Source organism: Dicentrarchus labrax, unplaced genomic scaffold, assembly GCF_905237075.1.
Source record: "Dicentrarchus labrax unplaced genomic scaffold, dlabrax2021, whole genome shotgun sequence".
NCBI lineage: Eukaryota > Metazoa > Chordata > Actinopteri > Moronidae > Dicentrarchus > Dicentrarchus labrax.
Genome location: NW_026136714.1, coordinates 2,916,384 through 2,942,253, shown reverse-complemented (window position 1 = coordinate 2,942,253; position 25,870 = coordinate 2,916,384). Strand labels below are relative to the sequence as shown.

General features: G+C 41.9%; 1 protein-coding gene across 2 annotated transcripts; it reads left to right on the top strand.

Moving 5' to 3' along the window:
• The first annotated feature begins 1,832 nt into the window (after positions 1 to 1,832).
• On the top strand, positions 1,833 to 25,865 carry rorb (RAR-related orphan receptor B). Of its 2 annotated transcripts, none has more exons than XM_051422737.1 (10): positions 1,833 to 2,200; positions 17,958 to 18,043; positions 18,160 to 18,301; positions 18,582 to 19,013; positions 19,730 to 19,851; positions 20,045 to 20,177; positions 20,282 to 20,389; positions 20,560 to 20,670; positions 20,886 to 20,998; positions 21,191 to 25,865. In XM_051422737.1, exons 1-10 carry the CDS (start codon positions 2,194 to 2,196, stop codon positions 21,353 to 21,355), a joined length of 1,419 nt encoding a protein of 472 aa, XP_051278697.1. In that variant the 5' UTR covers positions 1,833 to 2,193; the 3' UTR covers positions 21,356 to 25,865. The 2 variants fall into 2 exon arrangements, with proteins under 2 accessions (XP_051278697.1, XP_051278696.1); XM_051422736.1 differs by lacking the exon at positions 1,833 to 2,200 and adding an exon at positions 17,033 to 17,298.
• The last annotated feature ends 5 nt before the right edge of the window (positions 25,866 to 25,870 follow it).

Genomic DNA, 25,870 nt, shown 5'->3' with positions numbered 1-25,870 from the left:
AAAAAAAAAAAGGAAGAGTGGAAAAAAGCGACAGATGAAATGTAGGTCAGTGGAGATGTGCTCGGGGCAGTTTCTCTCTCCGTTTCTCTCTGTGTCTCTCTCTCCCTGGGCCACAGCTAAAGAGGCTAAAAGAGACCGGGGGTGAAAGTGCCTCTCACCCACACCTGCCTCTCTCTCTCTCTCTCTCTCTCTCCTACCTCACACAGACGGACAGAAGCTCCGTCAGTGTTCTCTCCCTCTCAGAGAACCACTCTAATGACAGACGTTGAACGCTGGGGAGTGACACTAACCGTGAGTGACAGGAGTGGCTCTTTTCAGCAACCGAGAGGACAGAAAATCACTTCATGACATGATCAGTTTTTACATTTTGTTAATATTTCACCGCATTAAAGGTCACCAGGAGTCGGTCCTGGGTCAAAGAAGTCCTGGAGTTTCCTTCTGCTAGTGCGCTGTAATGAGACAGGAATACTTGTGGTCCCTGTTTAACCTTGAAAAAGACCATTGGCTCTCTTGAGGATGTTCATAGATCTCATATTCTGGTGCACATATTACATCATTTTCTCCTGTAACTGCCCATCAGAAGGTGAAGCAACACCTTTCTTAACACTGTCAGATTATGAGTTATAATATATTTAAAATAAGACATTAAAGAGACAATCCATCCAACCTTATAGTTTTGATACTGCATTTATTTCAACACCCTGCAGCCTCCACTGGGTCACTCATTGTACAGTACAGTGATCATGAACCTACTCTTTCAGTTTCTCAGAGGAAGGAGAGGACCCCACCCTGAAAGTCATCCTGGGGACACCTGAGACAACTCGTGTCATCTGAGCTGCTCTTCTTTCTATGACATAAGATCTATGAACCCTTATAGATATAGGACACATGTGATATGTTTTTATTATCGTTACAATACATACTTACAAAGTAGTGTATTGGCATTTAGTTACAAGTCAGCATGAGACAATCAGTTGTTGTGGCATCCAAGTATCCGTTCACATTTTTGTGAAGTGTGAAAGCTTCATCAGGTAAATAAATAAAAAATATATTTAGTTCAAATTCAACATGAACTCAATTATGTGTCTAGTTTTACATACTGAGTTTATAATGAACCACATTCACAAGTTTTTCAAAAATCTTTTCTGATCTTTTTACTTCAGACAATGTGGTCGTCTATTTGCAATAGTGTTATAATATTTCCTTGCTTGTCTGCATCAGTGTAAAGTCTTTTATTAGCATTTTTATTTACAAATCATGCAAATATTTGAACCACAAGCAGTCACACTTTGCACAAGTGACATTAACTCATGCAATCAAATGTAGTCCTTAAAGCTTGTCTTCAGTTTGAAACTATTTGACTGTAAATTCATTTGGTTCCATCAGTGCTGAGTCTACTGATCAGTTTTTTTGTTATTTATTTATTTTTTACAAACTGCTACATGTTTCTGTGATATTCTTGAAATAAATGAAACTGGACGGAGACCAAGAGGAATAAATAATCTCCTCACACTAGGCAGAATGTTAGATTTCAGCAGCCTCCTGGATATGAGACCGGATTAAAGATGGATTCTTTTTTTTTTTTTTTTTCTGAGCATGCATGAAAATAGCCTAAATTGCAGGGAGCTGACTAAATGTGGAAGGTGACATTAAAACTTTGCTGTGGCTGTGTCTGTAGCGGCAGAGTGCGCTCAGGCTATGTGTGTGGTGTGTGTGTGTGTGTGTGCAGGCTCCGGGCTGGAGGCTGAGCAGGAGAGAGAGAGTGGGAGGAGCGGAAAGTGCTCCAGTCCAATCGGGGCCGTCGGGTAAAGCCTCTCCTATACGCTCTTCCCTCCCTCAGCCCACAGAAAACAGTGAAACCCTCCCATAGAGGTGAGAGCGCAGATGTCATGAGAAAAGCGACCACACGACCAGAGCGCAACGACCGACGCACCGACCGACCTCAGCCCGCCTCCATGCGCCCTGGTCTGGGATGCTTTTAGCGCAGAGACGCCTCCACTCAGGGCATCCAGTGGACGTCGACGCAGATCATCTACACTCTTTTCGTTGTTGTTGTTATTTTTAACCGAGGATCTTTCCCCCAGCAACCTCCCCACAATCCTCCCTCCCCCTCTTTTTTAAGTGTTTATGTTTGTTTCTTCATGACTGCTGCTTTGGGAAGCGAGCCTCAGCCTCAGCTCCAGCAACGCCAACATGCGAGGTAAGATACATCCCACTGCTCCAAAACACCGCCGCACTTTCCCCCAAGCTTCATCCCCGCTAAACACACACACACACACACACACACACACACACACACACACACACACACACACACACACATAGCACGCCAGGGTTTATCCCGAATTTGGCCTTGAAAGTTAATTCTGGGAGTTTTTAGCCTGCAAAGCGGGGTTTGACACTTTTTCACAGCCGGGCGGAGAGTGTGCGACTGGATCTCACAGCACCGTACACTGTAAATGCGTAAAAGTTTATATAGATCTCTCTCTCTCTGTGTGTATGTATGTGTGTGTTTTGAGTCATAGTGTGTGTGTGTGTGTGTGTGTGTGTGTGTGTGTGTGTGTGTGTGTGTGTGTGTGTGTGTGGAATAGGCCTGCAGTTTTGCAAATTCATGCGCAAAGCCAGTGGAGTCTGTGATTGCAAATTAAAAGTGGCGCATGATGTTTGATTAAAGCTTTAATCGTTTGAGCTCAACGGAAACTGCGGATAGGCTGGCACCGGATCAGATCTGATCAGATCTGATGATGGATAGAAAATAGAGAGGAAGCGGTGGAAGGGGGGGGTTTATACAATTCGGTTATGTTCTGGTGATAAACTTTATTGAATGTTTCAGGCGCTCCACTAACCCATTTGTGTAACGCTCTGCACCGAGCCGGGGATGTTGAAATTCAACGTCAATGTTGCCACACACTCTCTCTCTCTCTCTCTCTCTCTCTCTCTCTCTCTCTCCTCACACACACACACACACACACACACACACACACACAGGTTAACACAGTTCTATTTCCACTCTCACTAAGCCTTTGCTGTTTTGTTTAAATTCCCTTTAAATCACAAAATGCGTTGTTGTTGGGGTTTTTTTTCTCTCGTTTCTCTTCAGTCAGTATTTGCACTTTATCGGCCGCGATGAGTCAAACACAATTTATTTTAATATCTAACCGGATTATTATCAGTTTAAATGTGTTGGGTTTTTTTTATTAATTGCACGCTTTGCAATTATCGGTGACGCAAAGTTGCAGCACTCGTTCAACTAGATGATCTCGAACTTTTCGACTGGCGGAAGCTCATGTTTGACATTTAAAGTAATTAAACATCTTCAGCAGGTCGGAGAGAGAAATGATCGGAGAATGTTCGACTCTCAAAGGTCAAAACTTAAACACGTAAAACGTTCAAGTTCAGCAGCAATAAAGTGAGGGGGAACTAAAATACAGCATCTTCTTCTAAATTGTCACAGAGCTGTGGCCTTATTCTAATCAGGTGTTTGTGTATCAGAGGGACAGTATTATTAGATTATTGTTAACATTATTATCAACATGATTATTAATTGTCATGATAAACCAGAATAATTTTAACCAACAATACTGTTTAATGGGATAAAGTAACTTGATTTTAATCCAGTTTTTACTTGAAATAAATGAATAACTATATCATACTTATCTATCTATCTATCTATCTATCTATCTATCTATCTATCTATCTATCTATGGTTTAATGTCATATAAAGCTCTCTGCTACCTCAGCTTCAGGCCATCAAACCTCAGGCAAAAAAAAAACATGAGAAGGCCAAACACCCCCTGCCTCTTCCTCTCTCTCTCTCTCTCTCTCTCTCTCTCTCTCCCTCTTTCTCTCCCTTTCTATCTCTCTTATCCCATGGCAAACTCCTCTGTCATGCACCTTGTATTTTATCCACATTTTAATGGGCCTCGCGACCACTCTCGTGCATGGGAGGCTTTGGGGGGTATACCGAAAGCTCCTGCTTTCACTTTATAGCCGTGGTTGGCAGAAGAGGCCCCTGAAGCGTCTCTCTCACCCCTCTTTCTCCATGTCTCTCTTTCTCCCTCTCTCTCTCCATCTTCCTCTCTCCCTCTGCACGCCCCAAAGGGTTTTGTCAGATAGAATTAAATCAGTGTGGGCCGTGCGGCCCCCACTCTCAACCTGTGTGTGTGTGTGTATGTGTGTGGAGTCTCGGCTGCCCTTACACAGAAATGTGCTCACAATCACAAGGTTATAAAAAATAGAGGCCCCTCATGAGCCGTGGTAATTATCATTTAACAATAGCCACAACTCCTGAAGCCCTGACCGTAGATGATGTCACCCATCGCGTGGTCAGAGAAATAACAGACAGAATATCATCAGGGCCTTTTCTGCATCTCAGAAAATGGAGCATTGTGGGGCTTTTTCCCCCCGATATGGCTTAGTGTTGTGTAGGATGTTGTAAACAGGATAATTATTGCTGTATTTTTAACAGCAGCATGATGATGCTGTGCTGTGAATGGTGTTCATCTAAAACCCAACAAAGAAGTTGTGTAATAAAAATGACCTCAGTAACAATGTTGTTATATTATATTCTATATTTTTGTGTTGGAAAAAGTTTTGGTGATAGCAAAGTTTTATTTTTATTTTTTTAAGAAATAGCCCTTTATAACAAACAACCGTAAATGGGCCAAAAAATAACAAAAAGATAACACAAAACAAAAATGATTTAATTGTTTGTAGTTGATTTTTGATTTGATTATACCTACATTTAATCACTGGATTTAAAAGTTAGATAAGTCTTAAAAAAAAAGTCAAATTTATCCAGAAATAAGTTTGGTTATTCAAAGCAAATCAGAGCCAATCATCCTCCAACCAAATGTTTTAGTTTGTTATAATCAATATAAGCACTAAAATGTCTGCTTAACAACTAAAGGCATGTACACACAAAGCATAGAAACTTTTACATAAACTACACAAACATAAACTGACATTGTAGACCGATGTATTCTGCATGTCAGTAGTTTCTTTTTTGTCCACAGTAAGCCTTTATATTGGTCCCCATTAGCCTGTGTCTGCGTACACTTTGTATCACTGCTATAAGCCTAAGAGCTTTTACACGACGTATAGGCACCCGGGTCAGCCAGGTCAAAGAGTTCAGCGACGGAGGGAGCAACAGGGGAGGACAGGTTCACGGCGCCATTTGATCTCCTCTGTTAGCGATATGTGTCAATCACAATCTCCCAGGCTCCTTCACCATGGGGGGAAAGACAAGATGACACAAACTGGGAGAGTGTGAAAGAGCAATAAGACCAGGGAGGTGATGACAAGCGGTGTCAAAAGAAGAGGGCTTAAAAACTCACTAGTGGCTATTTCATTTCCGTCATCATTTATGTTAGCTTGCAGGACGGCATGGGCTCACATAGGAACACAGAAGGCACTGAAAACGCGCACACACACACACACACACACACACACACACAGCTGCAATACTACGCATGACGGCCTCATGCCAATAGAATTAGCCCCATCCTGCTTTGCTTTGGAGGCTTGTGTGAGCATTGATTTGTCCGATTCTAAAGCATCCCGGGATCAATTTTTAGTCAAAGCCAACGGAAGCAGTCTGTTTAGATAAATCTATGGTTTTACTTCACATTTAGTGTTATTAGATCCATAAACAACAATTCTAAATATGTATTTGTTCATTTATTGTCAGTGTTTTTCTGTTGTAATGTTTATTCCTATTATTTGTTACATGTATGAAATTGATCAATGTTTCCGTAATATATTGGCTTGGCTTTCTTTACCCCCCCCCCCATTTAGCATTTACATGCATGCAGACATTGAATCATTGAATACATGGTTTATAACACGCACATTATAGCGTGTTGTAAGCAGACATAACTGTGTATTAATGTGTTTGTTATCAACTGTAACTCCTACTGTGGACACACATAAGTGGATTCTGGAATATAAACTGATAATGAATGGAGAATATAGTAAAACACAGCTTCAAATGATAAGTTGACAAATGCTGTACATTAATAAACCCTTACAAATGTCCTTATGCCAGCTTACTGCATTATAGTGTGTTATAAGATATTTATTAAATGTTTGTAGTGCTTTAAAAGCTAAATAGGGGGTTAAAGTCAAGTGTTATGTTAAGATATCAATGAGAGAAACACATAAAGTGTAACAGTTTGCTCCAAAAGATTACAAATCTTTAACAGGGGGGTTTGTATGAGCCTGTATTAGCAAAAGTTGGCTAAGAGCACCAACAATGAACAACCACACCATAATATGAACTGACATACTTCATATAAATTGGTGAGGGAGCCTGTCTGGGAAGCAGCAGCAGCATCCTCAGTCAGGAACAGCAGGTTAGTGCACAGGTTGTGTCACTAAATCACTGCTTCTCATTGTTGCCGTGAAATCACTTATAGCGCACAATAGTGGGCACCTGGCCCGAGTGAATCTGTGGTTCGCAGTGTTATCATGGTCTGTGTGGTCCGCCGTCGAGCTCTGTGTTGATTGTGTTGTTTATTGTGTGTTTGTGCTGAGTAATGGCCCAGTGTTATGTAAGAAGAGAGGAGAGATTACCCCAAGCCCATGCAGGCCACACTGTTAATCCCTCAACACAGCCCTACTGACTGACTGAGGTACCGCCAGAGTGCTGTTACAACACACACACACACACACACACACACACACACACACACACACACACACACACACACACAGCTTACATTCACTTCCTACAGTCTGTGCACCTGTCTTCAGATACCCACAGTCTACTCCTCACCCAGCGTGTCTGCCTGACCTTTTTTCTGTCCGTCTACTAAAAACATCCCACCATGCTGTGTGTGTGTGTCTGTGTGTGTGTGTGTGTGGCCTGAATGGCACTTCTGTGGTCCCACTGAGCCGCTATCATAGCCCCTGTTTGTTTAGCATGTGCTCAGCGTACACTCCATGTTGGTTTTATCCCTCCGCGGCTGTCTGGGGGAGTCTAGGCGAATAGTTTTTCTCCTCAGTCAATTCTCTCTCCCTTTTTAAAAAAAATCTTTATACACACGAAGCGTGGGCTACACGGCACGCTTCGGTTTGTGTCTCCACTTTATCTTAGCCAGGAGGGATTTCAGCCTGAACCACTCCTAAACTCTAAATCTGCCTTGAAGTCATAGAGTCCTCTGACAGCTCCTTCTGTTTTGTCAGTTTTACTCATCCATGAAGCCAGCATGTCTCAATGGAGGCACAATGACATTCAATATTCACATTTTCTTCGATTTACATTGAAGTAAAAGCCGGGGGAAGAGGGTGACTGCGCTTGTTAAACGCAGAAACCGAGTAATGTATGAACAGAGAGACCATAGATATCACTGGGCGGGTAGCTTTTTTTTAAAAGAAATATGCTCACATTGAGACCATTTGAGCTGAGGAATTGAGCTGCTGTCTCATAATCAGAGTCGTTCTGTTGAGCGAGAGATATAGATTGCAATGTTTGATAGTCCAAAGTCAGGAAGCATGTTGCACTTCTAACCTCTGGTTTCAAGGGTCATGTAGAAAGTCTATTGAATGAATGCAGTAAATAGCATTTTGGTTAGGTAATCAGCGTGTAGTTTGTAAATATATATGTGTGTGTATATATATATATATATATATATATATCTCAAAGCAGGAAAACTGTAATGGGACATGGCCTTGGCTTGTGTTTGTGTTTAGTTTTGTCTTCCATTTCAGAGACTTTGAATAAAACAATTTCCTTCTCTGGACTTTTCTGCATCGACTTTGAAAAAGACTGTGAATTATTTGAGAATCTATGAAGTGAATACATGGAAATTTAAGTTAAAGAAGAATATTAAAATGCAGGAGATAAGAAGAAAGGAGAGAAGGGAGAATGAGTGAGTGAGTGAGTGAGATAAGAAAAGAGAGAGCGAGTTAGAGAGGGACTAAAGAGTTATATAATAGTGCAATAGTGTGTGTGTGTGTGTGTGTGTGTGTGTGTGTGTGTGTGTGTGTGTGTGTGTGTGTGTGTGTGTGTGTGTGTGTGCAAAAGTAAGGGAGAACAGAGTGGAGGGTGGATAAAACAGTAAATGGTGTTTACTTGCAGGCACATTGACACACACAAAGATACCAAACCATCCTGTCCTCACATTACAGTTGCAGACTGTGGCTGCCCTTAGCAATGAATAACGCCAGAACCCGTAATAGTTAGAGTCCAAAGTCCACACTAGCTCCACCACCGACTAGACTTTAGCTAACACTCAAAGCAGATTAGTCCATATACTGTAGGATAGTGTCAGTTTAACATTCCCACTTCTACTTTATACTCCAAAAATATAGATTAAATGCTGCTGTTTTAGATTAAAAAAAACTTTGCATTGAAGCAAACTGCATTGTCACGAAGCTTAAAACAATTATTCTTATTTTAATTAAACCTATAAGTATTTTTAAAAACAAAATTTTCATTGAGAAAAGGAGAAAGAACAACACTGATTACTGTATTGTTGTTACTGTGACAACTTTTAACATGAAAAAGAAGCATTTCTCCCCCACAGTAAAACAGATACTTCCACATTTCATTAATTATTAGCAATTTGGAGAAAATAATTTTGCTGAATGCCTATATACACTATATACGGAAGGTGTTCAATGCTGGCAGGTGCACAGTGCACACTGGCAACAATAAGCCTATAATATGACTTAGCCAACTGCGGCATCTTTTCTTAATGACAAAGATTAGCCTGTTTTAGTGCTTGTAATCTCATTGAAGAGACTCTTATTGGGTCTATCTTTCTTTCTCTCTACATCCCTCTCTCTCTGTCACTCTGTCTAAATCCTGAGTTACCTCTCTTAACCTGTGTGTGTGTGTGTGTGTGTGTGTGTGTGTGTGTGTGTGTGTGTGTGTGATGTGTGTGTGTCCTTAGCAGTGGCTGTGGACGTGAGGTCTCCTGTCATTCACAAAAAAAAAGAGAACGCAATTACGAAACTGACTGCTGCTTTTGCTCTCTCAACTCAGATTTAATGTTCATAACGCATTCTGTTAAATCATCCCACCAGAGAGAGAGAAAGAGAGAGAGAGAGAGAGAGAGAGAGAGAGAGAGAGAGAGAGAGAGGGAGCGGAAAGCGACGGCCGGGCCGAGCAGCGGTAGTCTTTGTATCAATCCCCGAGAGATGCCCCTGGGGCCACTTTGGGGAGAACCTTGTTAGGCTGAGTTAAATTGTTGCCCGAGGCGAGCTATTAGCGGCCATCCCTGGGAGAGGACACACACATACGCTCACACACGCATGCTCTCACACTCGCCTGAAACGCACACATACATTCAAACCTTTTAAAAACTCATTCATATGCTCACGTTCAAGCAGACAGCATCTTTCAACTCAAAGGAATACATAAACCACACAGGAATCTTTACTTAAGTAAGCAGTAATACTACGGTGTAGGAATACTCCATTACAAGTACTACAAATGCTAAAAATACGACTGCAAGCTCGGTGTAAGTAAGTAAGTGAGTAACTGAAATGTACAAAAATAAACAGTATGTATAATAGTATCAACAGTAGAAGTACTCTACGGTGGCTCTTTAGGTTCTTATTGGTGCATTAATGTGTGTAAACAGTACTTTAATGTTGCAGTTGGTCGAGGTGGAGCAAATCTTAACTACTTTATATGTTGGATTGTTAAATCTGTAACAATACATAATATTTTATCATGTTTTTAGGTGGTTTGAAAGGTTTATCTGTTAAGTAATGGGGTAAAAAGTACAATATTTCCCTCTATAATGTAGTTGAGTGGAAGAATAAAGTAGCATTGTTACTTTCTAGTACTGCCCACTTTCTTTTCTTGCATGCACAAACAAGTGTATATACGTATGTATGTTCTGTATTTATCCAAGCAGATCTGGAAGGAGACAGATAGTATTAGAAACACTCAGCCTCCATACTTCTCTCCGTCATTTAATTCTCTCAGATATTCACACTAAGTGCTGCTCTTCATTAATGCTTTAAAGCCCATTCAGGCTCACTCATGTTGACGTTCCTGCTTCCTGACTGACCACCGACAAACACTATAAAGGATGACAAAACTGGGGGCAAATTTCTCCATGTCTTATGTAAGAACTGAAAGCAATTTTCTGTCTGTCTCTCCATGGATGTCCCTCTCTTTCTGTTCCTCTCTCTCTGTCTCTCTGTCTCTCTCTCTCTCTCTCTCTCTCTCTCTCTCTCTCACACTGGGATAGCCACCTTTCCTCTCCCTTCCCCCTCAAAGACACACACACACACACACACACACAACACACACACACACTGTCATCTACAATTAGGCTCAAGAGCAACACCATAGGAGGAGGAGCGTGAGGTTAAGGGAGGATGAGGACATCACCAAAGCCAACAAAATGTTATTTTCTCACCTCAGGAATGAAACAACAGCATCTCAGTCACCGTATGTGTGTGTGTAAACATATTCTTCTCCGCTTTGATTCCCCTCAACATAACACAGCGCCGAACACCTCGACCCCGCTCTGTGTTTGAACAGCTCAGTGTGCACGAATGCATGTCTGCTAACGTGAGGGTGGAGGCGTGAGACAGGAAATAAAATATATAAGAGAGAGCTTAAAGCACTCTGTGTGTGTGTGTGTGTGTGTGTGTGTGTGTGTGTGTGTGTGTGTGTGTGTGTGTGTGTGTGTGTGTGTGTTTGCTTCAGCAAGTGCGCCTCAGTGTGTGTGCATTCTCATGGCTGATTTCAGGACGGTAATGACCAGATGCAGACCTCTCACACTTGGACTCGTTCCTTCCACTCTGATGCACCCGCTCAGTCCTCAAGGAAAGGTCAAAGGCCGTCAGGGTCCTACAGGTCACCCAGGGGGTTTGAGTGTGAGCGGACGCCTGTGTGTGTGTGTGTGTGTGTGTGTGTGTGTGTGTGTGTACAGTGACCATGAGAGGCAGATCTGAGAGGGCAGATGGGCAGACTGTGTGTGTGTACATATATGTGTTCAGGCAGGGGTTGGGTTTACCCTGTGGATTTTTTCCCACGCCTCCATCTCCTCTTATCCATCTGAGGACACATGCTGCACTGGGTGGGAGACTGTGTGTGTGTGTGTGTGTGTGTGTGTGTGTAGGGGGGGTGTGAGGGGGCAAGCATAGAAATCATACTGTAAAGTCTGCTTTTTCAAAGGCAGTTTGCAGTAATGTATGCATTCGAGCATGTCTGAATGTGCCTCTGTCTGTCTGAACGTGTCTCTGCGAGCGTGTGTGTGTGTGTGTGTGTGTGTGTGTGTGTGTGCGCCTGTGCATGTGAATCGATGCACTGGATGGCAGCCAGTGGCCCCCTTCTGTTCCCACTCCGTGGCGTCCAATCACGCCGCGGCACAATATTCTATGAGCAAACCGCAGCTGATCCCAGACCTGCTATCTGAGCAATTACCCAGAGTGCTCTGGGGCCGCATGGCAAGCTGGACAAGCTCATGCCCTCTGACATAGAGCATGGGGGGGGGGGGGGGGGCAAGAGAGACTGTTTTTCTGACTGTTTGTGTGTGTGCGTTGGCAAAGTGCGGGAGGGGGGTCGATGCATAGACTGATGGGAGAAGCGGAGGTTGGGGGTAGTAGCATGTATGCTCATGCAGCAACAGTGTGACTGACTATATTACAGAGTGGACAAAGACATGCTTGGCGGCGAGGGATGGAGATGGGGGAGGGGAGATGGGCCCGCTGCGTGGCATTATGATTATTACTATAACGCACAGAAGAGCAGACTGTACAAACACAACCGCTACAGGACTGTGTCATCTTATATTAACGAGGATGGTTCACGTTAGTGTGTCAGCGTTATGTTGTTTATCAATCACATCAGGCCGAGATGTTTGACTCAGGGATGGTAATCGCTAGCATGGAGCTCACTGCTGCTGTCTGGAGCTTTCATAATCGATTCATCTACAGATTGTTTTCTCAATTAATTAAGCAAACGTCTGCTCTATATCAGAAAATAGTGGCCCGAGGTGACATCTTTAGTCGTCTTATTTTATCCCACCAACAGTCCAAATATCAAAGAACGTGTATTTCCAGTGACAGAAATCAGAGAAAAGCAGGGACCAGAGTATGACTAACAGTTTTGCTTTAATAGTTGACAATTTTCTACTGATCGACCGATTGATTGAGTCATTTTGTAGTTCTATTGGTGTTTACAAGCTCTTTCTAAATACACTGAATAAAAGCAATTGATCGGGTAGCAGTAATGATATCAACCAAACTGCAAAATAGTTCAGAAAATCCATCATAAAGAACATATGGCTGGTTATTGAACCCTTACAATGTTTGGTACCAACCAATAATAGTCTGTAGTAGTGAGTATTGAACATTTCCAAGGACAGATTTGTAGTCTTTCAGATATTTACTGATTTCAGATCACATTTTTGCCTATTTTAGAGGCAAACTCTTGTTATGGCTGATGTTAAATGGAAAAACAAGGTTTTGTAGGATACAATACTAAAGTTCTGTTTTGGTTTCAGTACACCGCAGTATTGAAAAATTTGTGATGGATGGTGGTCTGTTGCAGTATTGAAAATCTTATATTGAATATATATATGTGTATACATATATCTTTATTGGAAAAGAGACAGTAGCAACAGACAGGAAACAAGGCGAGAAAGAGATGAGGAACTGGACTCAAACTGGGAAGTTGGCAATTACATGATCAGCACCTTAAGAGGCTCCACCACCAGGGCTCCCAAACAATAGAATTTATGGTTAATTAATAATGTTCTCTGGTGTCTGAGAGAAGTAAAATGGACATAATCCATACTTACTTTTATTTTTCTCACAGAGAGCAGATAGTCGACCACTCTTCAGTATATTTTTTAGAGGCTTTAGACAGTAAAAACAGACAGGAAAGAAAGAAAAGTATGACAGCGCATCGCACAAGTCCGTTTGAAACCACATGCAGTGGCTGTGTTTCATTGATTTTAATGGGACAGTGTGATGTGAAAACATGACAGGAGACACAGGGGAGATAACCCAAGCAGCACTGCTATACGCTATTCCCAGCTGTGTGTGTTAATCCACTCAGCAATCACGCCACCAGAAGTTTTTCTCAGTGTTTTTCATCATCGGCAGGAGGAGAAGAAAAAAAAAAAAGGCTTGTTCCTCTCTAAGCTCTGCGAGACAAGGAAGACAGAGTTGCACTGAGAGATGGAAATAGATCATGAAATACAGAAACTGAAATGATTTCCCAGTCACACAGCCACTTACAGCGAGGAGGAACACTCAAATGAAAAAGTCAAACAGACTGAAGTGGAAGGGATGGTGAACAGTGATAGCATAATTCACAGTATATAGACATCTAAGACCAGCGCCAGAGTTGTTCAGATTTAACAAGGAGTGGTGGGGGGTAAAGTGCTGATCTCCTCCATTTCCCCAGAAGATATCTAGTTAACTGGCAAGAAGCTATGCATATTTTTAATGAAGTGGAGATACCACCCACATTCACCCCTCAACAAATCAACCCCTGGGACTACAGTAGGAGTTGTGTTTGCATTTCTGAAGTGCCTTACATTGGCAAAAGTTATAGTAGAAAGTGATCTCAACTGTTCCATAAGCTGTGCTACTACAGCACCAACCTCTGGTGTATAACGCTGTGTTACTGCATCATAGAGTGTGTGTTTCTGTTGTAGACCCACCCTGCAGGCTGAATGAATGAAACATGCATGTCCAGTCTGCCCCACTTGAAACACATACACACAAACTAAACATGTATAGCAACACCTAGTGGCCTTAATTTGCTGTTACACTGGCAGTATAGACAGAGAAGAACTGCTCTGTAAAATGGTCATGTCACTGTGTGTGTGTGTGTGTGTGTGTGTGTGTGTGTGTGTAACCCTTAATGGTGTGTGAGCTACTTGTCGTTGAAGTATTGTTAAGATATTGGTGCTAGGCTGCTGCTTCTTCTTTTTTTTTTCCTGCAGTGCAATGTAGATAATTAGGACTCTATTTAGAGAGAGGGCCAGCCCAGGAAATACACAGGAGATCCTCACCTCATTAAAAATCAATTATCATAACACACGTGCCGGCGCAATACAGCCCTCATGGCCACAGTCAGCTACACACACATGCACGTGTGGCAACCGTAATGGAGTGCACACTACAACAACTATCTTTGCCTTGTTCTTTCTCTAGTTCCTCTCTAGTTAGCTAGTCTGGGTTTTTTTTTTTTCACTCTCTCTCTCAAGAGATTGCGCAGGCCTGATCCTCCTCTTAGCTGAGGAATCGCCAGCGTTGCAGTCCCGCTCTTACATAATAACCTCAGGATAACACTCGCGCTCCCGCTGGCCGAACATGCTGTCAGTCACTCAGCTCGGAGTGGGTCAGCTCAGGTTGGAGACAAGGCCCTCCCACCCCTGTGAAAGACATGTAGCTGAGAGCAAAATAATCTCTGAAAAGTAGAAATGAGTGTTTTTTTCCACTAAGGTTTTGTTTGTAAATGGTCGCCTGTCAGGAGAGGTTAGGGGGAATAGCTGCATTAGACTCACTTTCTGTAGTTCTACTCTTCTTTAGAAATTCACTTTCACTGCGGCTTTGAAACTGAAAGTTTGCTTCTGTAATGTAAAAACCATGAAATCAAATACCCAAAATGTATTATCATACATCCTAACTTTGAAAACAATAACAACACGGACTCCTCTAAACACCCAACAGATAACACACGTCTTAATTCTGCCGTAATCCGTAACAAGGCAGCAAGCATGTATTGTTGACTGGATGTGGAAGTGGGAGTCCTTTTGGTAAACAATTCACAAAGCCTCTGCTGCTGAGAGAGGGCGACGGGACGAAACAGTGGTGATACACCGAGCTGGCTGCACACACCGATGACGTCACTTCCTTTAAGAGTGTGACAGCTTAGCACATCATCGCTGTGACAGCCAGACGAGTGCAGCGAGTGGGTGGTCACCCTGGCAACAGCAATGCTGTCATGACCGTCTCCCTATATCCTACCTGACAGTCCCCGCTGGCAATGAGCACAACACACACTCAACAATGCACACACCCCCACACACACACACACACACACACACACACATATTCACAAACACTTTGTCAAACACGGAGACATGTACACATACTTTATCTTTCACTGTGTCTTCTTTATAAGTGAAACGCTCACTCAAACCCCCTCTGAAACACACACTAAAACAATGCACATGCCCACACGCCCATGCTCCTTTGGGCATAATTATGTGATACAAAGAGGAGTACAACCTCCCAAGGGGCAAAAAGAAATACAGAGAAGCTATAATGTAATCACTGGAGAGAAACACACACTCCTCTAAGGTGGAAAAATGTAAAGAGCTTTTTCTAAAAATCTCTTAAATATTAAGTATGTATATCCACATCACAGCAGCAGCAGGTGTGGGCTGAACAATTCAGCTTGTCTAAACCCATAGATATTCACTTTATTCATGATTAACAATTTAATCACTTAGACTTGAAGTGTGTGTTAAACAATAGCAACCGCAAAAAAGAAAGAGGATTGTAAGAAGCAAAGAGTGAAGGTGATAAGAAGCACAGCTGATGCATTGTTGTCCTGTCTCCTGTTTACTGCTCATATGTGGTTTGTTGATAACAGCCATCATGGGCACAACTGACCTGTTTTACAGACTATAAATAGAGTGTTACAGGCCATGTTCATTGACAGCTCTGTGTATGTGTAGTCTGTGTGTTGTCCCAGTCCAGTGCTCTGCTCTGCTCTGACCCAGTTTGGAACCAGTTGGGCGGGAATTGGTGGAAATGGGTCACATCTTGTGCTGCACCAAAACTCACAGCAAGAGCTACGCCACCTTAAGCACATAGTCAAACTGCATGTTATTACGTCCATAGGTCATTCATTCACAGACAATCTCCTGTGGAGGGACACAATGATCCATTATTGGCTTTGAGGTACTAAATGTGAATTATAATCTTACAAGAGAGAAATTAAGGGGCTAAAGGCACATTCACATCCTTAATGACAACTATAAAGATAACTAGAACAACGCACAATGCAATAAGCATGAGGGACGGTGCATAGTCCAGGGTCACGGCAGATCAGAGATCAGTTTATAGTTTCTAGATATTTTAATGCCACTTAATGGCCACTAGGGGGCCAATAGGCAAGTGAATGAATGGATGAGGAAAAACAAATGAATGAGTACATGAGCAAGTTACTTAGTGCATCTGGAGGTCTTTTGATGCAAATTGCAAAAGCTGCAATTTTTCTTGACAAATTTAAAATTTGTGACAAACAGCATCATAATGAAGTACTGTAGTGCTGCAGAGATCCCCTGGCCTACAAATCATGTTCTCCACATTTAACATGTTTGTTACATGTACAAACCCCCAAAAATATTCACGATTTTAATTTTTCATTGAAAATTATATTTGCGCAGCTCTATAACTGTTCCATCATTATCTCCATATTCCCTTTCTATCCAATCTCCCTGAGCTACAGGTAAAGTGTATAGACTGTCTGTTGCTGCTCAGTCGCTTAGACAGACAGAACTGTCTCCATTGATCCTCATATGGGATTATCCAATTACATACACTGCACACTCATTCCTCCACAGACATTTAGTATACACACACACCTATAGTACAACATGCACCTGTATGTACAGTATGCACACATACACACATACAAACAATTCATACTCTAAAATCAGAACATATACACTGGCTTCAATGCACAAAATACACTGATACAACTCCTACAAATGCACGTCACTGTGCAAACACATGCAGTTCAGACTCAGGCAAGCATACCGGTGCACACACACACAAACACATACGTGTTCTCTGCAAATACACACCTCTCTAGCACCAATTCCAGTTACACAGGTTTTATATTGTTCTTAAGGGGAATAGAGTAGGCAGAATTCATGCAAACATGATATTATAAAACTGAACACAACTTGTATTTCCCGTTCTTCTGTTTTTGAACTTCGAGCATTCAGAAATACCTGCAGAATTTCCTACAGGTGGGAAATATGCAAAGAGATTACATGTGAATGGCTATTTCAGCTGTGGCTAAGCCAGTAAGCAAGCAGAGGAGGGAACCAGCTCGTCGGGAAATAATTTAGGATTAGATAGGCTGTCTAATCTCTTTATAGAGGGTGTGCCATCTCAGCAGACATACCTGCCTACCTCTAGATCCATCTCATATCTCTTAACAGGCGCTGCGGCTTTCTCTTTCCATATATTATGGATAATAAGTTCAAAGACACCGGTGACAGGTGCTTCTGTGTGTTGCATTGAAATACTTTCTGTGCCTTTGGTTGTGACTGTACATGGAGCTGCCAATACACAGTGAGTAAAAGCAGTTAAATTAGTACAGCGGTAGATTGAGAAAAAGCTAAATACTGAAAGCATTAGTAAAAAAGGTTGTAGAACTCGATGTCTGTGTGTGTGTGTGTGTGTGTGTGTGTGTGTGTGTGTGTGTGTGTGTGTGTGTGTGTGGAGAGAGAGAGAGAGAGAGAGAGAGAGAGAGAGAGAGAGAGAGAGAGAGAGAGAGAGTTGAAGAGTGGTCCTTCACTGATGTAACCTGTTTTCTCATTATGGGCAACCTTTATAACCTCGCAGGGGTCTCTCCTTCAAGCGTAACACAGGGACCCCACACACACACAATTAATGCTATCCTGTCATTTATGTGTGCGTGTGTGTGTGTCTGTCTACACGTATGCAGTCCTCGACATGTCCCAGTCATTAGAAAAACTCCCGCAAGAACATACAGAATGACCAGATGTCACTGTGCCCTTGTGAAGTCACAGACAAATTGTGCGCAGACACATTCACACGTAGTAACCTCAATCAGGTCCAGACAACCATTTTTCTTTTTACCCTCAAATTAGACCACCACCTGAGGTCTAAAAATCTGTGAGGTGACTGAATCAGGTGGGAAGAAAAAAGTCTTGGTCCTGTCCAAAATCTGTTTTTTTTAAACGCATGTCTTTTCTTTTTGCTTGCAGCCCAAATTGAAGTTATACCATGCAAAATCTGCGGAGACAAATCATCAGGTATCCACTATGGAGTCATTACGTGCGAGGGATGTAAGGTGAGGCTTATTACAGTGATTCATCAAAGCCTGTTTATTTGTGCTCGGAAATTGCGCATTTACATCTACGGGTACCTGTGAGCCTGTATTCACGCTCTTTGTTGACGTGTTCACAGGGTTTCTTCAGACGGAGTCAGCAGAACAATGCAGCCTACTCCTGCCCCCGCCAGAGGAACTGCCTCATCGACAGAACAAACCGCAACCGCTGCCAACACTGCCGCCTGCAGAAATGTCTCGCCCTAGGAATGTCCAGAGATGGTAAGGCCCATTAAATCAGTATCTATATCTACATGTATTTAAAAAGGATTATCACTAAACCATCATACTGTATGTGTAGTGCATGAGTGTACACTCAGATCTTATGCAGTCTTGTATCTGAGCTCTTAGGCTCTCCTAGGTTTTTTTTCCTACTTCAACATGCTGTATTTTAACTGCTCTACATTGTTTGTTTCTTACTGAGTTATGCTGCCTTAGGAAGCTAAAATGTTGTGAGGTTTTCTTTTTTTGGTATTAATTCTGTCTCGCTCCCTTGTTGCAGCGGTAAAGTTTGGCCGCATGTCCAAGAAGCAACGTGACAGCCTGTATGCAGAGGTCCAGAAGCACCAGGCGCGACTGCAGGAGCAGCGGCAGCAGCAGACAGGTGAAGCGGAGGCTCTGGCACGCGTTTACTCATCCAGCCTAACCAACGGACTGTCCACCCTTAACCATGAGATTGGGGGCACCTATGCCAATGGCCACGTCATTGAGCTGCCCAAGGGTGGCCATGGCAACGGAGGGGGAGTCCCAGGGGGATACTATGGGATAGATTCCACCCAGCCGTCTCCAGACCAGTCAGGTTTGGACATGTCGGGCATGAAGCACATTAAACAGGAGCCGGTGTATGATCTGACACCAGTACCCAACCTGTTCAGCTACGGAGGCTACCAGGACAGCCAGCTGGGACCCAACAATGTCAGCATGGGAGAGCTGGGTAAAGACTGCATGACATTTTTGCTCCGTCAGTACACAGTAGAATGGCTCATCATTTAAAATCTACATGAATTATCCACGTGGAAAAATTACCCACAAAGTAGTCCTGGTAGAGAGCGTGAGTCAGAGTGCTAATCTGAGAGCAGAACAGGAGATCAGACAGGCTTACACAGCTAGCTGACAAGGTGTCATATTACTGTATGTACAGCTCAGCCTGTTAGCACAAGTTAAGATTAAGTTAAAATGAAGGATTTAGCACAAATCCAAGGAAATGTTAAATTAAGCAGTAAACTGGTAGCACTGAAAAATAGACAGAAGATAGATAGATAGATAGATAGATAGATAGATGGATAGATAGATAGATAGATAGATAGATAGATAGATAGATAGATAGATAGATAGATAGATAGATAGATAGATAGATAGATAGATAGATATAGCAATATAAAATGCAATATAAAAAATGTATAAAATGTATAAATAAGCGGTATAATTGTAGTGCAAAGTAAAAATATAAGGTGCAGTGAACAGAAAAAATGCCAGAATCTTCAACATATAAGAATCATAGCTACAGTATAATGTGCAGAATACATGTATGCATTTCTTTAGCACCACCAATACACATACCATATACCACTGTATCAAATAGATGAATAAGTGACCTTACTGTACATAAAGGAATGAATGAATAAACAAAGAAACAATCCTCTCTTTCAGACCGTATTGCTCAGAATATCATCAAATCCCACTTGGAGACATGTCAGTACACAACAGAGGAGCTGCAGCAGCTAGCCTGGCAGACACACTCCTATGAAGAGGTCAAAATGTACCAGAGCAAGGTGAGGCTTTGTGTTATTATTATAGCTATTTTCAGCTACTCCTGCAATACTGGAGGTATAAAAGTGTGTCATTGTCCTGTTCAATGAATCAGTGGAACAGACAGACAAATGATGGAACAGACAAAGACGATTTGCTGATGATGTATTCGAGACAGAACCTTTAACCCTAAACCCTGGGTGTGTTTGGTTCTAGCCCCGGGACGTGCTGTGGCAGCAGTGTGCCATCCAGATCACCCATGCAATCCAGTACGTGGTGGAGTTCGCCAAGCGGATCTCAGGGTTCATGGAACTGTGCCAGAATGACCAGATCCTCCTGCTCAAGTCAGGTGAGTTGACCGGACGGACAATGACGGGTCAGGGAGATCTGACAATAATGTCTTGTGCCGCCTCTTTGTCAGAATATCACAGACTGTCTCTATGGTTCTTCCAGGTTGTTTGGAGGTAGTCTTGGTGCGGATGTGCAGGGCGTTCAACCCTCTCAACAACACTGTGCTTTTTGAAGGGAAGTACGGAGGCATGCAGATGTTTAAAGCTCTAGGTAAGACATTACTACCTATGCATTTCTTCTGGGTATACATGTCTGAAAAGGCCAATTTAAATTGAAAAAAAGGGGAGAAAATGTAAAACAAGAAAACGGAAAAATAAGTGTAATAACAATCTCTCTTTTTTGTCTGCCCTTCTCCGTCCTCTTCTCTGTTTCCCTCCAAGGTTGTGATGACTTAGTGAGTGCAGTGTTTGACTTTGCCAAGAGTTTGTGTTCGCTGCAGCTGACAGAGGAGGAGATTGCTCTGTTCTCAGCAGCTGTACTAATTTCCACAGGTCAGTGCACGTTCCCAAATATTATTAGAATAGAGGAAGTAAACTGCGTGCCTGCACTGAATCAAGGCACTTAACAGTAAGCAAAACAGGACACACTGTTTTGTGTCAAAGTCATTAAGCCGCATCAACTTTATGAGCAGCTCTCCAATTAACACGTGTCAACTCAAAACTATCAGCATTAAAAAATAAACGCTTCTTTCCTTTTTTATATTCAGATCGGCCGTGGCTGATGGAGCCTCGGAAAGTCCAGAAGCTCCAGGAGAAGATCTACTTTGCTCTGCAGCACATTATGCAGAAGAACCACATGGACGAAGACGCGTTGGCTAAGGTAAGCCAAGCTTTTGTAGTAATTTAAGTCATATCAAGGTAGACAAAAGGCATTGTTCTTAGACTAAAGGAACAGTCTTCTGGCCTCAAGGCAAAAAGCACAAGAAGCTCGACTCTTGCACAAAAAACTCTCTTTGAATCTTCCAAGTCTAAATTCCCTCGTCCTTGACTGTCTCTCCCTCTCGTCTTGCAGCTGATCAGTCGAATCCCAACGTTGTCAGCCCTGTGCACGCTCCATACCGAGGAGCTCCAGGCCTTCCAGCAGCTCCACCCAGAAACAGTCAACATCCTCTTCCCTCCGCTCTACAAAGAACTCTTCAACCCAGACCCCAATTCTGCCATGGCCATGCCCAAGTGACTGCCTGTGCAACAAACGGCGTCAGCGGAGGAACAAGAAAATGAGACCGCGGCCACGTCTGACGAGACGACAGTGGCTGTGTCGACCATGTCATCACCGTGGCAACCACATATTCCTGAGCTCCCCCAGCCTCATTTCAGGCTGGAGGGTGAGGAGTCATCTGCCAGAAACTTACAGTTACCGCCAACAACACTAGGAATGTCCAGCACTTATTCCATCCTGTTCACCGATACAGTCTGAAGAATGTATATATAAATGAAACGCGCCCCAAGCCACAACCTACGTGGGGCTTCCTCCTGTCTCCTGAACTGAACTGACTGACCAGAAATGTACAGACTTTAAAACCAATCTAGGAACAATTTTAAGCTGTCAATCTTTAAAAAAAAAATGGGTAAGTTAATTTGTTTTAACTTTGAAAAAAATCTTTTTTTTTTTTTTTTAATTTTGTTTTGGTTTTTTTTCACGTGAAGAAATTGTGAAATTGAAGAAGCTGGATGGGGGAGGGAACTGTGGATTTTAGAGAAGCTATTGTAGATATTCTTCTAGTGCAGAGCGGATTCCAGTATTACTTCTTGTTCTGTTAAAATAAGTTAGTCCTAATTTAAATATACAGCAGTCCACTGTGGCTGACTATACCGTGTCTATGTGTTTTTATTTTATTTGATAGTTTCTCGTGTACAGAATTTGTAAAGTTGAGACTTGTAAAAGAATATTGGGTAAAACCGGGAGTCGATTCGGGTTTTGTTGATATATAGAAGCCTTGTCTGGATTTTGTTCATATGTAAAGAAGGTACTGCATCCTTCTGATGAGAACTTATAGAATTGTAAAGAGAGCATATGAAGGATTTAAAAAGAAAAATAATGGGTACTACTTTTCAAGGTGAAGATATATACATAAATATTCTATTTTGCAAGTAAAAGAATCTGGCAGATTTGCCGTCCTATCAATCATTTTTTTCTCGCTGCAATAATTACGTCCAACAAAAGCTGGACTGCTTTCGAACAATCAACCACAAACAACCAATCAGAAGCTAGGACCTCACAATAAACCCCACCTCTTCCCAAATTCCCCCTCACCCCGCCCCTTATTTCTAGTGTATTAGGGCCTTGACGTGAGATTTCCGCAGACATAAGTGCATCGGAATCACAATGAAGAAGTGGATGAAAAATTCCACCAAAAATAAAAAGACAAGAAAATCAAGACAAACTTGACTTTAACTCACAACTTGCCAATCTTCAAAAACCTGTGTGAGTGCTGTACGCCCTCATCCCTCCCGTCACTATTTGCACAATCCAGTCCGTGGATGTCAATCACTCCAGGCTGTGAATATGAAGGACCCTTTTCTCTAAAGAGCAATAACTTTCACACTGCCTTTCTGATCTTACTCCTCTCTTTACCTTCTCCTCCTATTTTCAGCTGTTCAAAACAGGGTAGCGGTTTTAACAAGAATGCACTATATTTGACTCTTGATCATTAATTATGTCATTCATCTCTATGGATGGTACTCATTTCACCACAGACTCTGCAGTGTTTTCTAACGTGACACAACGTGAACTGGGGTTAGGACTTAACACAGATGCACTGATTGAAAGATGTGAAGAAATGCAGCCTTCAAGGATCTTTTAAAGCTACAATATTACATTGACAGGTCACACAGAAAGCTGTGATAGACAATCACTTTTTTTTGCTTTTTTTGTTAGTCATTCCGTAGTTATTAGCACTTAGCGATCATTGTTGCTGCTTTTTCTACATTAATGTTGTGTTGATTAGCACTTGGCCACTGTGTAAAATCTCACTGGGCATTTGTATCATCTGTGCATGTTGCTGAAGTCTTTTAGTAGTTACCACCACCTTGTGATAAATGGAGGAACAATGTGTATGCATTACTTTCGTAAAGAGATCTACGATGAGCTTTGACAAATCTCCAAGTACAACGAAAGAGCTTCATTTAAAGCTACTTACCCAAATAAGTGACCCCCAACACAATAATAGCACAAAATTCATCTTCAGTACAAAAATGACAATTGTGCTTTGTGGAACTGCACTTATACTTTTACCACAATTCAAATTACTATGATTAGTTGACCCTGATTTAGTGTTCTTGGAGATCGGTTAGGTTTATAGGTGAAGGTCTTCAACTTCACCTATAAGCTTGGACACAATCGAAGTCATTAACATGAAAAACCATTTAACCATTTTCATCCTCACACGCTGCGTCTCACCGATCCACTCACAAGATCCTTCCTTCGACCCCTGACCCCGACCCCAGATCAGAGGCCAGTGACTCTTAAGACAATCACTTGCTCAGTAAGGCTCGATGCACTACACAGCATCTCTCAGGGAGCAGCTCTTTTTCTGACTTTGCATCAAAAGAGGGTTTAATATTTTTGCAAATTTACAAAAAATGAATTATAAAAGAATAACTTTTTAGGATAAAAAAAAAAAAGGCATACGTCGCCAAACGTATGCAGGCAACGGAATCTGCCCAGACAAGGCTTTGATAAGTGTGTGTCTGTGTGTATGTGTGTATAGAGCATGAATTCACTGTCCAAATCTCTTTACAGCCCAGACTATATGACAAGCATTGTTACATAGCACATGGAGAAAAAACAAAAAAAAAGATATATACTGTATGTCGGTGTGCTCTTGTCACCACTGTGCACTCATGTTTACTGCTTATTTTGCTGCTTTTCGGGACAGTGAGGGAAGCCCACTAGTAAGCTGTGAATCAAGCGCCATCACAACATCCCTGGGACAGTGAATTCCAACTCTGAATATGAAGTTTTTGTGTGTGATGTTATTATTTTCCCTTGTTAGACTGTGAATCAGAGGGGTGGGATGGGGTTATGAGAGGGGATGTGCTGGCAAGAACGAGTGGCAACGCAACACTGTAAGTAAGATACTGTAGCAATAAGAACTGGAGGCATTTACTACTGTCATGTTTGCATTGTAAGATTATTTTTTATTTTATTACTATTTACTATTATTATTGTTCTTATTATGACTACTATTCTTCTATTACTATTAGCCTATTGTTGTTCTGTTCTATTTGCATGACGTTTCATTGCAATGAAACATTTGGGGCTTATTTGTGTTTTTCTCTTCTCATGATATTGTGAGTTTCGTGGGAGGGGGTTATTGGCAGGGTGGGCGATGGGTTTAGGGCAAATTCCACCTCAATTCAGTCAGTTCAAAGCAATTTTTTCACAAGCTGAAAGAATTTTTAAATAAAAATGCTCTTATTTATACACAACCAATTTAAAATTTGTTGTTCGATTTGAAATGATTTACATTTTTTTTCCCTCAACCTTTTGAATGTGTGAGTTGGTATAACCAGTCAGCGAACGGCCCTTTCTGAACTGGCCTTATTGAACCGGATCAGAGACCCTTAACCTGCAGAGGGAGGGAACGATGTGGGGAGGGGGGGGTAATCTATTCTGAATGTTATGGAGTAGCCTGTTCAGTGTGAGGGGCTGAACGCATCATGCGCCTTTACCACTCCATCAACACAGACTGACATCGCAGAGAGCGCACAATAAAACTAGTCGTCATTCTGTGTGACGGCTCGGACAAATTGCGCAAAACATTTTTAATACACTTGGTTTGAAATGCATTTCCTACACTTGGTCAAATACACTCCAGCCCAAACTTCCTCCTCCCTTTCCTGAGAAGACCTGTGTGTGTGTGTGTGTGTGTGTGTGTGTGTGTGTGTGTGTGTGTGTCTGAGAGAGAAACAGAGAGAATGAGATGATGTTTGCTCTACCAATGCTTTGTAAACTTTCTTGATGCATTACACATGCGTGCAATTGGAGTAGTGTTGAAAATTTGTTAAGTTATTGTTTAGAATGTCTTTGCATCCAAGCAAGAGCAAATAAAACAAAATGTAGCAATCTGTAACCGAAACCTAAAAGGTGCTTGGGCTTACAGAACCTCTTTTACACAGGACTAACAATACAAAACAAACAAAAAAATACAATAAAATGAGACTTTTTTTGTTTTTTGTTTTCAAAGTGCCATAGCTAGTGAGGAGAGGATTGGCAGAGTGGGGCGTAGATGCTTTACAGTGTGAGTTTACTTGAGAAACCAATCAAAAAAAAAGGGAACTCTACTCAAAATGTGTATTTGATTACACTGACAAAACGTTTTTACATTTTATGCTTTTTTCATTTGGTGAGAGGGGACTCTGCTGGACTCTGAACTCTGACTCTACAATAAATCCATGAGCTTTGCTGTAGATTTTTTTTTTATTATTTCCACATGAGAATGAGAGAGTGTGTGTGCGTGCGTGTGCATGCATTCGTTTGCATTAAAGAGAGCCACAAACACCCACATTTGATGGATCAGAATGGGTTGAAGTTCAGAGCTATGCAGGGCCCTTACTGAGTCCTCCTTTGAGATGTATATACAATGTGAAGGTCTGAAGTGATTTTTGTTAAATTCTATATTTTATCGCTTTTGTAGACATTTTGTTGTGGGAAGAAAAAAAATAAAAGAAATTTTATGGGTGCATTTCT

What these genes read in the sequence shown, in the direction of transcription:
- rorb (XM_051422736.1), top strand. An exon ending in TTACGTGCGAGGGATGTAAG is followed by an intron (nt 18,044 to 18,159) that starts GTGAGGCTTATT and finishes ACGTGTTCACAG; the next exon opens with GGTTTCTTCAGACGGAGTCA. An exon ending in CCTAGGAATGTCCAGAGATG is followed by an intron (nt 18,302 to 18,581) that starts GTAAGGCCCATT and finishes CCCTTGTTGCAG; the next exon opens with CGGTAAAGTTTGGCCGCATG.